Source organism: Etheostoma spectabile, chromosome 23, assembly GCF_008692095.1.
Source record: "Etheostoma spectabile isolate EspeVRDwgs_2016 chromosome 23, UIUC_Espe_1.0, whole genome shotgun sequence".
NCBI classification, from domain to species: Eukaryota; Metazoa; Chordata; class Actinopteri; order Perciformes; family Percidae; genus Etheostoma; species Etheostoma spectabile.
Window position 1 is genome coordinate 3,230,001 of NC_045755.1, and position 13,724 is coordinate 3,243,724.

Sequence of the window (13,724 nt, forward strand, 5' to 3'; positions counted from 1 at the left end):
AGAGAGAGAGAGAGAGAGAGAGAGAGAGAGAGAGAGTTCTTGAGTCTTTCTACCACATTCATATTCAAAACCTCTGAAATAGAGGAAAAGAATGAGAAAGAAAGAAGTGTGAGAAAGATACAAAGTGTGTGTGTGGGCGTGTGTGGTTGCGTGTGTGTTGATAGTATTTTTAAGCGCTTCGCACAGTAATCAAGGGTTTATGATCAAGAGTGAGACTGACAGAATCACCATGTAAAAGTCAGTGTTTATTGCTATCACCCTATATACCAAAGAAACATTTTGTACTGTAGAATACCTTTAACATCCATTTAAAAATATTCCATGCCAAGTCCTTTATGCAGTTTCACTTTACCTGTTTTTTTCAGAAATTCCTAAAACAGAAAGCAACTTTGAGGAGCGTCTCATCCTGAAAGCCTTCTTGCTGAAGTTTATGAATGCATACGCACCCATCTTTTATGTGGCTTTCTTCAAGGGAAGGTAAGTCCTGCATAGCATGTGAAAGAGTGTGTTTGTGCATCGCTGTCCTGAAAAAAACCTTTTATCTCCAAAACATCTGTTTTTAAATGTGCTTGTTTTGGGCTGAGGGGTAAATTTAACTTAAAGGTCCCATATTTAAAAAAAGAAAGAAAAAAAAAGCAGGTTGAGGTGCTATAAAAATACTGCGAGGTAAGTATCCAAACGCTCAATGCACAGAGAAATGCACACAGCCCATCATTAGAAACTGTGCTTTTAAACAAGCCGTCAGGTCTTCCGTACAGTTGAGATGCCACAACTATACTGTACACAGGTCAAAAGTGCCGCTATAGTACCGTTACAGTCATTCTCTAGCTGTAATGCAATGCAGAGACTCCAAGAGCGCAGCTGGGAAAGACCTGGAAACACTGATGAGGTAGTTTCTGATAAATAGTATGAGAAAATTAATTTAGTAATATTTAATAATTTAAATTTTTTTTCCCAAACATTAAATTTAAATTGACTGTATTTATATAGTGCTTTTCTAGTCTTAACTACTCGAAGTGCTTTTACGTAGTACAGCTACCATTCACACACTATCATAAACTGTGGCTGAGGCTGCCGTACAAGGTGCCACCTGCTCATCAGATAAACCCTCACACACATTCACACTCCGATGCGCGGCATTGGGGGCAACTCGGGGTTCAGTGTCTTGGCCAATGAACATAACATGCTTTTCTGTGGAAAGCAATTATATGCAAAACATGCCTTGCTGGATTACTTGCTGGATTTTTTTTGGTTAAGCCTCCCAGCATAAGCACTTCACAAGTTTGTACTTGTATAACCAGTGTGACAATAATCATGTTAAGTCTTGAATCTAAACTTGATGCCATCCATTTAGATAAATACACATTGCTGGGGGAATCAAAGTGATACTTCTCAGTCCATATTGTTTGTTTTTGCAGGTTTGCTGGTCGACCTGGAGATTACGTCTATGTCTTTCAGGATCATCGGATGGAAGAGGTTTGTATTTGAACTTTGTATCTGTGTTTCTTTCCATGTGGCTAATAAGTAAAAGTGGGTACAAATGAGGTGTGTGTCTCCCTCAGTGTGCACCAGGAGGCTGCCTCATTGAGTTGTGCATTCAGCTCAGCATCATCATGCTGGGCAAGCAGCTGATCCAGAACAACATCTTTGAGATCGGCATCCCGTAAGTAGACTACATTCTTCTTTTTGTTTTTGTGCTCACTGAGTATAACGGTTTTTAGATCTGGAGACATGGAATGCAGAAGAGCATGTAACAAAGTGGGATATTTTAGCTATATATTATTATTATTATTATTATTATTATTATTATTTTTATTATTATGTCTAAATGGCAAGTGACTTGCTACATTCTCTGATACCTAACTCACATACTGTACCTACATATGCACTGCTTACTCACTCGCACTTACAATATTCCCTTTCCCGCGTCTTGTTCTAAAAACCTTTCAATAACATTCTTCCCATGTATGTAGTGGCTTTTCATCAGCTTTTGCATGCAAATCCCAAAGGTCAAAGGTCAGTTCTGTTCATAGGTGCTTGTGACTGGACCGCTATGTCTTCGTACTTTGGCGTTTAAGTATGTAAAAATATGTCTTAAATATGCAAGCATTTCCATTCTATTCTAATATTGTGACATGGTAGTTTTTGCAACTAAAAAGCAAATAAGGTAAGGGACGAAATTGCCAGGGCCAAATTTTTGTCCCAGTCCGTCCCTGGCTCTGTTTATAACAACTGTCACACAACAGAGGTGCCGTTGGGCTTTGGGTTAGTGATGCTGTAAGCACAGCTTGATCTCCCGTCCTGTTGGGTGAGTCCCATCAAACTGTGGTTTCTCCATGATGTCCTGAGAGACCAGCGAGCCACGGCGGATACCATAATACCATCTACATACCATATGCAACCCAGTTTCACATTCATTCACTTAAAAGCTTTCACACCTGGGAATTCACCAGTTAAACCACAGGCCAGTTTGCAGGGGAATCTGAGCAGTACATCAGGTCTATGGGGACGTCACAGCCATGTCATTCTAAGCTCCCACCCATGAGACCAAAGCAAGTGATTCACAACAGTTGTAACCTGTTGAATTATAAAAAGGTTGTGTTTTTTTGCTGTATTTGGAGGAGTCTTGGACCATCGGGACATATGGGTGTTTGTAGACTTCAAATTATGCAGCCACTGAACTGGGGCACAATTTGTGTGCATACAAGGAATTGTATATGACAGAGGTGACATGCAGAGAAAGTGTTGCCTCTGCTTTATGACATATTTCAAAATGAGACAAAGAGACAAATACCGGTACTGCCCTAACATCTTGATAAACAAGGCCAGCATTTTTTCATGTAATCTTTGTGTGTGTGTGTGTGTGTGTGTGTGTGTGTGTGTGTGTATGCGCGAGTCATTTTGTTTGTTTTCTTTTGTATCAAAGTAATTTAGTTATAGTTGTCTGTACAAACATGATACATACATAATAGCTAATTCAACATACTTGTTATGGTTCCAGTTTGACAAAATGTTGACAAAGATAAGCTAAAAAACATTTTACTTCTGTACCAAAACTTATGAAAATGTGAGGTGGGTGTCTTTTTCTAAAAGGGGTCCACAGTATCCAACGTTGAAAACTTTGGCTACTTGATTTGGTGTATTTGGTTTCATAATGTATCTGATTAAATTAAAGAGTAAAAATACAGAACCAAAGTAATTTAAATGATTTAGAGCTGTCTTAAGTGATTTTAACCACTAGAGGACAGAAAAATACTGAAACAGAAACACCTCTAAATGCTGTCTAAATTATCGTAGTTATTAGAGTCCTGTTTCTGGCCATCTGATGAATGTAAGTGCAATGTTGATTGTTAGTTAAAAACACCAAAGCCTGGGAAAATAGGTTTATCTTGTCAGATGCTCAGTTTGACCCACGGCTGAAAGTTGCATAGAGCTGCCGTTAATTAAAATGATCTGAATAAGGGATCAAAATATCAAAAATATTACTATTTGCAGGTTAAATTAAATAACCTGACTTTTTTTGTATTTATTGGCACATGCCCAGTTGGAATTATGGTTACATTTTTGAGTGATGCCCTGGATCTTTCACAAGATGTACAACAATTGAATTGCTACAAAAGCAGAGAAAAGGAAAACATAAACACAGAGAGTCCTGGTCTACATTAGAAACCTCACCTCCTTTCAGACCAACAGCAGTAACATAACATGTGTGTGAATGTACACAAATAGATTGTGTGTGTCTACATCTACTTTATTTGACTTTGCCTTTGTATACAGGACAGTGAACATTTATACTTCTACTGGCTCTTTGAATGTGCTGTACACACTGTAACTGTGTGGGTGTTGTTAAACATAAATAATGCATTCAAGCATTTAGCTGCTTTTATTGGAGTTTTTTATTGGAGTAGTGCACACAGTCCCATGCACACACAACAGTATGGACGGTCACACAGTCATATACGTATGTATCCTTTTACATGTGCACACGCACACATTCTGTGAGCTGGAATTATCTACACCAAGGCATGTACATACAGAAACACACATGATACTGTTTCACAGCAGCAGTTATTCACCGTAGAATCTTTTTTTTACAAGCACCCACACTTCTTCAAAACCACCCAGCTTCTGGATGTTAGTCCAGTTGGTTTGCAATAAAATGTTTAGCCTTACTTTACCTGTGTAAATACTTGCTGTGTATTATTTTTTACAAGCAGCAGAGACTCTGTCTGTCTTTAATTTTCTTAAGGAAAGTTTAATGAGTACACATCCTACAGTATACACCAGCACCACCCTGCTTCACATTCAGGATTATACAACTTAAGTTTAGTGCCTTGGAAAGTTATTTCATTAGAATCAGGATTTGTAATATAGTCTTCCAGCTGCAGCAAAGATGCAGCATTTTAACTGTTATAGTTACCAAATTCAACATTAAGTATTTCACTTACCTTGAACAAATAAAACCATCTCTGTACCACTGAGTTGGATACTGTATGAAGTAACAATTAACTTCTCTTTAAAGCTACATTGTTTTAGGCAACGTTTGTAGTTGTTCATTATCCAAATCTGTATTGCCTGTTCACAAACTTTTTACATTTGCGCTTGCATGAACTGGGGTAGACTCTTTCTAGTCATCATCATCCCAGTGCCGATGAAGTCTCCCATCACCAGCCTAAATGATTACCGTCCTGTGGCCTTCACCTTGGTAATCATGAAGTGCTTCGAAAGACTTGGTTCTACAACATATCAAGGACTACCTCCCCCAGACCTGGACCCCTATCAGTTTGCATACCGCGTGAATGAATCAACAGAAGATACCATTGCCGTAGCTCTCCACTCTGCGCTGAGCCACCTGGAGCAGCAGCAGAGCTACGTCCGGATGCTCTTTGTGGATTACAGCTCCGCTTTCGACACAATCATTCCGGACATTCTCATCACCAAATTTGTCACTCTCGGCCTCCCCCCTCTCACATGTGCCTAGATAAAGGACTTTCTCACCAATCGGCCCCAGATGTCGAGACTGGGCCCCCACCTCTCCTCCACTTGTACGTTGAGTACCGGCTCCCCGCAGGGCTGTGAGCTGAGCCCCCTCCTGTACTGTCTCTACACCCACGACTGCAGTCGGGCCCACAGCAACAACCTCATCGTCAAGTTTGCTGACGACACCACAGTGGTCGGACTCATCTCAAGGGAGCCGAGGCTCCACAGAGAGGAGGTCCTGAACTTGGCAGCTTGGCGCTCGGAGAACAACCTGGCTCTGAACACCAGAAAACCAAGGAGATCTCATTGACTTCAGGATGAACTGCACCGACCTAGCCCCCCTGTACATCAACACGAGTGCGTGGAGAGGTCCACACCTTCCGTTTTCCGGCTCCTCATCTCCGCCGCATCCTCCTGGACAGGCAACATCCAGCGGTCATCAGAAGGCCCAGCACGACTACACTTCCTGAGGGTCCTCAGAAGACACCTGGACTCCAACCTCTGCTGACCTTCTACCGTTTGACCATCAAGAGCCTGCTGACCTACTGCATCAAGTCGGGTACGGCAGCTGCACCGTGGCAGACAGGGAGAGGCTGCAGAAGTTTGTAAGGTCAGCCCAAAGATCCTAGGCTGCCCTCCCCCCTCCCTGATGGACATCTACACCTCCCGCTGCCTCAGCAGAGCAGAGAACATCATCAAGGACAGCTCCCACCCCGGCTCTGATCTGTTTGACCTGCTGCCCTCAGGTAGGCGCTACAGGAGCATCAGAGCACGGACTAACAGACTCAACAACAGTTTCTTCCCAAAGGCCATAACCACCCTGAACTCACACATGCACTGACTTCACTCCACAGCCTACCCCCGGCCCCCAGACTCTCCTCTTCCCTCATACTGTGCAATATTGTTATGTAATGCCTAAAAGGACACTGGAATTCTGTGCAATTTCATACAGTGAAAAATGTAACCATTTCATTTCATTACTGTGCAATATTTATTTATTATCTAGTACTTAACCATTTAATTTAATTACAATGCAATATTTATTTATTTGTTGTTAATTAACTACTTTTCAAACAATGTGTACACAAAGCTATTTTATATATGTATATAGTTGTTCTCAGGACTCCACTCTGCACTCTCTGCACTATCCACCTATACTTTATATTTTCATATTTTTATATTTGCTCTCAGGACTCCACTCTGCACTACCTAGCTACACTTTGTATTTTTATATTTTTATTTCCTTATATTTTGTATTTTTATAATGCATGTCAACACTGTAAAGGGGTTGCTTCAATCTCATTGCACAGGTACTGCACTTGTGTATAATGACAATAAAGGCATTCTATTCTATTCTACTCTATGCTCCATCTTGAAATATGTTGGCCAGTAAGGGACAAACAGGCTATACTGCTCTGCCTTTTGCGTTTTTATCTCACAGCTGCGGATAATGAAAGAAGGAAACATGGAGAAGCACATATATTCAAAATCCAAATTTCAGGAACAGGACTCTTCTTCTTCGCCCAGAAAAAGAAAATGGATATTGAAAAGAGCAAGAGACTGGCGTCATCTAGTCATCTAGTAATCAACTAGTTAATTATCCTTTCGACAGGTGTGATCCCTTTTTCTTTCTCTCTCCTCCCCGTAGCATGCAGGCCCACTCGTGGTGCGAAGCGCGCGTCCGTGCCACTCTTTGACATACACTCCAACAACCTCGGCTGATAGACGGCCTTTTGTATACTTTCGCTTTTTGAAGCGTGGCGGCTATCGTAGCTGCAATACGTACTTTGAACTGCGTGGTGAGAGAGAATTGATTGCAATATATGATCTCAACGACAGATGGGAGAAATTCTTACACAATGCTTTAAGCCTTAAAAAGTCCTCCTTTTACACCTTCTGGAATAATTTCAGAAGAGTTATAGTGGCAGACAGCAGTCATTCTGAGTGGCTGTTTGAAATCTGTACTGGTAAAGTAATTCAAAAAAGTTAATTTCAATCCCTTTCTGATTACTTTCTTGCTACATTAAATCTGTAGGATCACAGCTAAATTGCATCTGTAAAGCTTGATCATTCACAGTATGTATTTTATGTATAGTTATTTACCTCAGATAAATTTTAAATGTTTTATTTCACACTTGTACTCACAAACCATGTGTACACACACGCAGTACTAAATTATGAAGTCTTTAATCTTTTTTCCTTTCCTCCTCCACCTTTCTCTCCGTCCTGACAGGAAGTTGAAGAAGCTGGTTCGTGCATTAAAGGATAAAGGATCAGTGGAGAAGGAGATGGAGGGGGAGAGGCCTCCTCAACAGTGGAACCTGGACTATGCTTTGGCTCCTTTTGAAGGCCTCACTCCTGAATACATGGAGATGAGTGAGTCTCGCACACACACACACAGAAATAGCTTCACGGCCAAAGAACAGCAATTTACTCCGCAATTAACGAGTATTCCCATATCACCAGGAGATGTTCTGTAATCTGTATCTGCGAGGACCTTCTCAGGTAAAAGCGGACTAATACTGCGTATTACAATCACACTATGCCAAGGGCACTCTGCTGGAGAAATTGTGTAACTGCATCTCTAAACAACAAATACAGGTTTAGTAGCCCTATATTTCATATGGGTTACACCAGGAACAGCATTCCAGCGTCAGTTGTTGAAACCCCATAGGTTGACCTGAAAAGAACCTTTACCAGAGACGGGATTTATGACTTGTGTCTGTTGCAACAAATAACCTATCAAATAACATTACTGGTTGCATTCATCCACACGCTAAAGTGCACACATGCAGGAAATAATTTCTGTTCATGTCCATCACAAACCCAGCACATAAACACTGCAAGTTAAAGTTTTGTTCTCCCTCATGCAGAATCAATCTCAGCTGTGTGTTTAAATTGACATGTTTAATATTTAAGTCCAGCAAGTAATTAGCAAGTGACACAATATTTTGAACGGCTTTCAGTTTCATTCACCGTGGCCTTCTTTTTTCCCAGTGCTTTGGTTAAAATACCAGAATTTTGTTTACTTTCACTTTTTCAGACATTTTTCTAGTTATTCAAATAGGAAATGGAAAGGAACCTTTTGTTTTTCCTCAGTTGTCTCAATTTGGTAACAAATGATGATCATGCGTATTCAGTACAGGCCTGTCACCCGCTGTTCACAAATGTATTTAACACATTTTAACACAATGTCTGAGTTGTTTTTTACACATTTGTTGCATTAGATGGTTGCAGTCATGGAAAACATCTACATTTTTACACTAGTAAATTCAGACCCTTTGTGGAAAACTGGCAGTGGCTCCTCTTGGAACTACCAGGATGTCTTTACGGTTGTTGACACAAAAACCATGGTGGAAAACATTCTGTAGTGTAAATCAAATGTGATCTAGAGGCTCATTAAATTAACAACAAAACAACAAATGAAATTAAGTCAACATAAAAAAAATCCAGGTACAAGCAAAATGAAAATAAAAGAAGAAAGTATACTTTATTAATCCCACAAGTGGAAATTAAATATTTTCACTCTGTTATAGTCATTCAAACAAATACACACATACACTAACAGGACCTACTGTATACGCATGCATAATGTATGGAGCAGTCTAAATCCTTGACGTTCCCCTTCCGGGATTGCTCCGATGCCGCAGAAGATTCCATTGCATGCATGTCTTTTCACCGATGTCCGTTTCCTTCCTCTTTCTTTGTGTTGTAATTCTAACCTCCGGTGGATTTCTGAGGACGATGGTTAACTGCTCCTCTGATCTCTGCAGGGTAAATCCAGACAGCTAGTTAGACTATCTGTCCAATCTGAGTTTTCTGTTGCACGACTAAAATAACTTTTTGAGGCTATTTTGCAGCGGCTCCAGGCGGATCTAAGCACCGCCCGTGACAATTGTGATTGCTTTAAAGAAATGCCAATAAACCAGAGCAGGTTTTTCTCCCATCCCGGAATGATATGTGGACTAAACAAACCGTCCTCCGCAGCGCTGTGAAGGAAGGTCTGGCAAAGCGAGACTATGAATGGAGAAATTTCAGAGCTCCCAAACCAAGTCCCCATGGACTGAAATACTGCCACCCCAGGATACGCTTTTAGTTCTTAGGTTTCCTAAATATTTCTGTACCATAATTTAAGCTGCAACATATCATCACTAAGGCCATTGAAAGGTTAAATAGTTTAAAGGAGGGCCAGTTGTGTGCCAGTAAAAGTTGCCTGATTCACTGCCTAGGAGAGGAAACGCTATTATAGAGAGCCAATAAAGAGCTACAGGTGTTAGAGTTGTTATGTCTCAGGAACAGACACACACAAACACACACACACATACACACACACACACACACACACACACACACACACACACACCATGATCAGTCTTAACCTTTCTTGCGAAAAAAATAAAGCCTTAAGGGGATAGTTTGGCTATGTGAACTTTGAGGATTGAAGGTGTTAGATGTCAGTAGAGTAGATGGTGGTTGGCACGCCCCCAGTTTGGAGAAGCAGGCAGGAGTACTGACTTAGAAGCAAAGCAATGTGCTGCTGTGGCTGGGGGCAACATGGTCAGCAGCTGAACGTATTTTAGCCATCTAAAAAACGATATTGGTTGTAGTGTACGCTATATTATGAATATTTTCTCCGTTTTACCTTGTCAGTTAACGCTCTTCTTTCAACAGAAGTTTACACCCTCTTTTTTTGCCTGCTCAGTCTCCCTCTGCTAAAGTTGTTTATAATCTGGATAATCTTGCTCATAAAGCTATCCTCTAGTCTTCATGCCAGTTTGTCGTTTTCATAATCACTTATTTTTTATTTTCTTGTATTTGTTGACCCTTCCATAAACCGCTGAAAGTCTGACCCCAACAGTTGATCTGCGGCATAATACAGCAGCGGCAAAGCTGCACTTCTGCGTAGGAATACGGAAGTTCTAGTTAAGGAAATATAGTGCCAAAGGAGAGAGCTGACAGCCAGAATAAAAAGCAAAAATGTGCTTTAGAGGGAAACACACAGCAGATACATTAAATGTATCTGACAGACATGTTGATATGGCCCCACAGCTTGACATTTCTGAACAGTTCCCCCAGGTTAAGGAGTCATAGTGCAGTTCAGACATGCAGCAACAAGCTTGACTTAAGGAATTGTCCACATCTGTATGTGAAGAAATGTGAACCAGTAAAACTAGCTGTGAGCCTGATCTGAGGTCAAAGCCATAAAAAACATGTAGATTTTGGTGAAATTGTGAATAGCAAGTCAATTATTGTTAAAAAGATTTTAAGTGTTCTGCGTGGCAAAGGTTCTTTTAAATGTGGGATTCAAAAAGAGCTTGGAAACATTTAAGCAATAGTCCAGGCTTATTTGAAATATCTGTCACTACTACCTACAACATCTGTTTGTTTGGTGGAATTAAGACGTAACTTCTTACAGTCTAGAAGTTTTTCTTTAATAAAACAAACAATTACCCTGTTGTGATATGATAATGTGGAGATTTCATGTCATATGGACTGGGGACAGTGGGAGAGAAAAACAGACGGAAGACAGAGCTGATGTCGCTGCAGGGCACAGTAAGGAATGTAAGAAATGTCTGAGCTCTACATGCACGTACTCACACATAGCTGCTAGATGTATGAATGGGTAGTTGTGGGTTTGTGTTAACTTGTTCATTATTTGTGTGTGCATGTGTAACGGCTTGTTGTATTTGCGAATGTATCCGTGATACCTGGGGCTCGTGTTTTGTGTGTGTGTGTGTGAGAGAGTGTGTGCGTGCCTGCGTGCGTGCGTCTTCTTTGTGCGTACCTGGGTCATCTTCGAACCCGTCAACCTCGGCTCAGGTAGATACTGTCGTGAGGTCATTCTAAGCATGCCCTCTAGCGCTCGGCTGTCCTATTTTCTTCCTGGCAGCTCTTTGTCTCAGTGTGGCGTCCCGAGGTGAAGCCGTCACTCTCCGGCTCGCTGGAAAACCCCCGTTACCACACTGCTAATGTTCCACCACTCCAACCAGAGCCGTACATCAGTCCAAGTCAGGCATCCTGCCTCGTCTTCCTCAAGTTACTTCTCCATGTTCTTTGGAAGGAGGTGGATGTTGTTTAGAGCATTTATTGAAAGTTTGTAGTGGCAATAGCATGATGAAGGTTATATCTTTAAAACTTGCTCCCTGGCCTTGGGTCAGCCCATATCCTATTTGGAATGACCAGCCTGGTGGATCGAGAGATTAATATTTCTCTGGAGTCCCTCTGGGGTCTGATCCTCAGACAAAACCACTGTCCTTCCTGTGGCCGAACGGAAGCTGCTGTTGCAAGCATGTACAAGTCTTTTAAGGCTCCCTGTGATCTGCTTATTAAACTACTATCTAAGTTGGCTGTAGTGAGTGAGGCTGCTGCTGCCAACAGCCCTACACTAGTAATATCCAGAGTTGGTGTGTGTGATTGTAATGTACTGTACAATAAGTTCCTGTCAATTTTACTTTTAATTTTAAGTCATGGCTGTTGTGTCTAGGTTATCTAATGACTTACATAACGCACACACACACAAAATACACACACACACATAGTTCAACACACAGCTAATTCATAAAAAAGTCCCCGTTTGGCTGGTGCGATGGAGTGTTTAACCTTAAAAGGCATCATCTGAACCACAGAGCGAGCCTGGACAGACAGTGGAACTCCTGGCTGGACAAATGGCCAGTCAATCTGACGCCTTCTTAGTGGAGGTTTGATATGTGTTTCTAATATTGTAGATTTCTTTCTCACATGCCAACCGCTCTTATGTTGGCAAAAGGCAAAAATGGCTAGTATAAGTGGTTCCTTTTGCAGCAACCTCACCAGCCGAGCATGCCCTAAGATGTTTTTTGAGATAAGTAATGCTGCTTTAAACACAGGAACATGTAGCCATGCCATGGCTACATAGCATGGCTACATGTATTGCAATCTGCCACAGGCATCTTTTCAAAAACCACTAGAATTCATGAAATGCAGACATTTTCAAACAAGATTTTTTAAGATTGTTGTATTTTGGGGGGCTTTTCCCCTTTTAATAGACAGCACAGCTTGGCGAGAAAGGGGAAAGACATGCAGAAAATCATTGCAGGTTGGACTCGAACCCTTGACCTCTGTGTCAAGGCATAAACTTCAATGTATGGGTGCGCCTGCTGTAGCAACTGAGCCAACACAGCCACCAAATAAGGTCTTTTAATGCAATAATGACTTTGACTGTGAGCATAATCACATGACTAAAATCACATGAGGATCATCCTATGGGATCATCTTACTTAAAAAAAGTTATGTATTACTAAAACCTTTGAAGGTTTTGAAAAAGTCATTGAATTTTGTTTTGTTTAATGAAATTAATTGTTGCAGTAACCTTCTGTGTATAACCTTCAAATTTATGGAGCTGTTGACATAATGTAGCTCTTCAATGCATTTTGTTCTCTTTTCTTCATTTTCACTCCGTCTCTACCTCCGTGTAGGTTAGTTAGCTACCCCTAATTACTATTTCAACTAATACCAGCCTATGATGATAGAATGGTACTACTATGGTGTGAATGTTAAACTTCAAACACATATGATTTCTTTACTCCATCAAACTGCAGTAAGAAAGTTTAAAAAAAATGTTGGTTGAAAGTGTGCCCCACGGAAGAAAAGCATGTAGTTTTTGCGAATTACATAACTTCTAACAATGGACTTTCTATGAGTGATGTGTTCTTAGTTTTTGTAAGGACTCAAGCAGCACCAGGAGACTATGGAACCACACCTAATTTTGAAACATATATGCACATTTGAATGTAATCAGCATAATTATATAACAGGATTCTCATTCTCTAATGAGTGTGTTGCTTTACTGCACGCATTTTGTGCCAGTGTACATGTGTGTGTGAAGCAATGGGGATTATGGTAGACGCGGACTTCAATTCCAGATATAATACCACTATTTGGTCCGACCAACCTGGTGGATTGAGAAATTCATTTTTCTCTGGAGTCCCTCTGGTCTCTGATCCTCAGACAAAACCATTGTCCTTCCTGTGGCCAAACGGAAGCTGCTGTGGCAAGCGTGGACAAGTCTTTTAAGGCGCCCTGCTTATAAAACTACTATCTAAGTTGGCTGTAGTGAGTAAGGCTGCTGCTGCCAACAGCCCTACAGTAGTAATATCCAGAGTTGGTGTGTGTGATTGTAATGTACTGTACAATAGTCATGTCATTTACTCTTTAATTTTAAGTCATGGCTGTTGTGTCTAGGTTATCTAATGACTTACATAGCACCACCCACACACAAAATACACACCACACATAGTTCAACACACAGCTAAATCATAAAAAAGTCCCCGTTTGGCTGGCGATGGAGTGTTTTAACCTTAAAAGGCATCATCTGAACCACAGAGCGAGCCTGACAGACAGTGGAACTCCTGGCTGGACAAATGGCCATTCACATCAATCTGACGCCTTCTTAGTGAGGTTTGATATGTGTTTCTAATATTGTAGATTTCTTTCCACATGCCAACCGCTCTTATGTTGGCAAAAGCAAAAATGGCTAGTATAAGTGGTTCTTTTTGCAGCAACCTCACCAGCCGAGCATGCCCTAAGATGTTTTTTGAGATAAGTAATGCTGCTTGAAACACAGGAAGACAGTTTGTATCCTACATCCTGTAGCTTTTGTAATTGCGCAGACCATTCTCACTGTGGTTAAATGCACATTTGAATGTCATCAGCCTAATTATAAAACAGGATTCTCATTCTCTAATGAGTGTGATTCTGTTGCTTTA

The 13,724-nt window shown here is 40.9% G+C and overlaps 1 protein-coding gene across 5 annotated transcripts in view; it reads left to right on the forward strand.

Moving 5' to 3' along the window:
* The window catches only part of ano2b (anoctamin 2b), a 106,172-nt gene that overhangs the window by 59,944 nt on the left and 32,504 nt on the right, over positions 1 to 13,724 (forward strand). For all 5 annotated transcript variants that reach the window (XM_032505736.1, XM_032505735.1, XM_032505734.1 and 2 more), the window contains 4 exons: positions 366 to 477; positions 1,419 to 1,476; positions 1,563 to 1,663; positions 7,214 to 7,356. In XM_032505736.1, the coding sequence (XP_032361627.1) occupies positions 366 to 477; positions 1,419 to 1,476; positions 1,563 to 1,663; positions 7,214 to 7,356 (414 nt within the window). The remainder of the gene's footprint in view (positions 1 to 365; positions 478 to 1,418; positions 1,477 to 1,562; positions 1,664 to 7,213; positions 7,357 to 13,724) is intronic.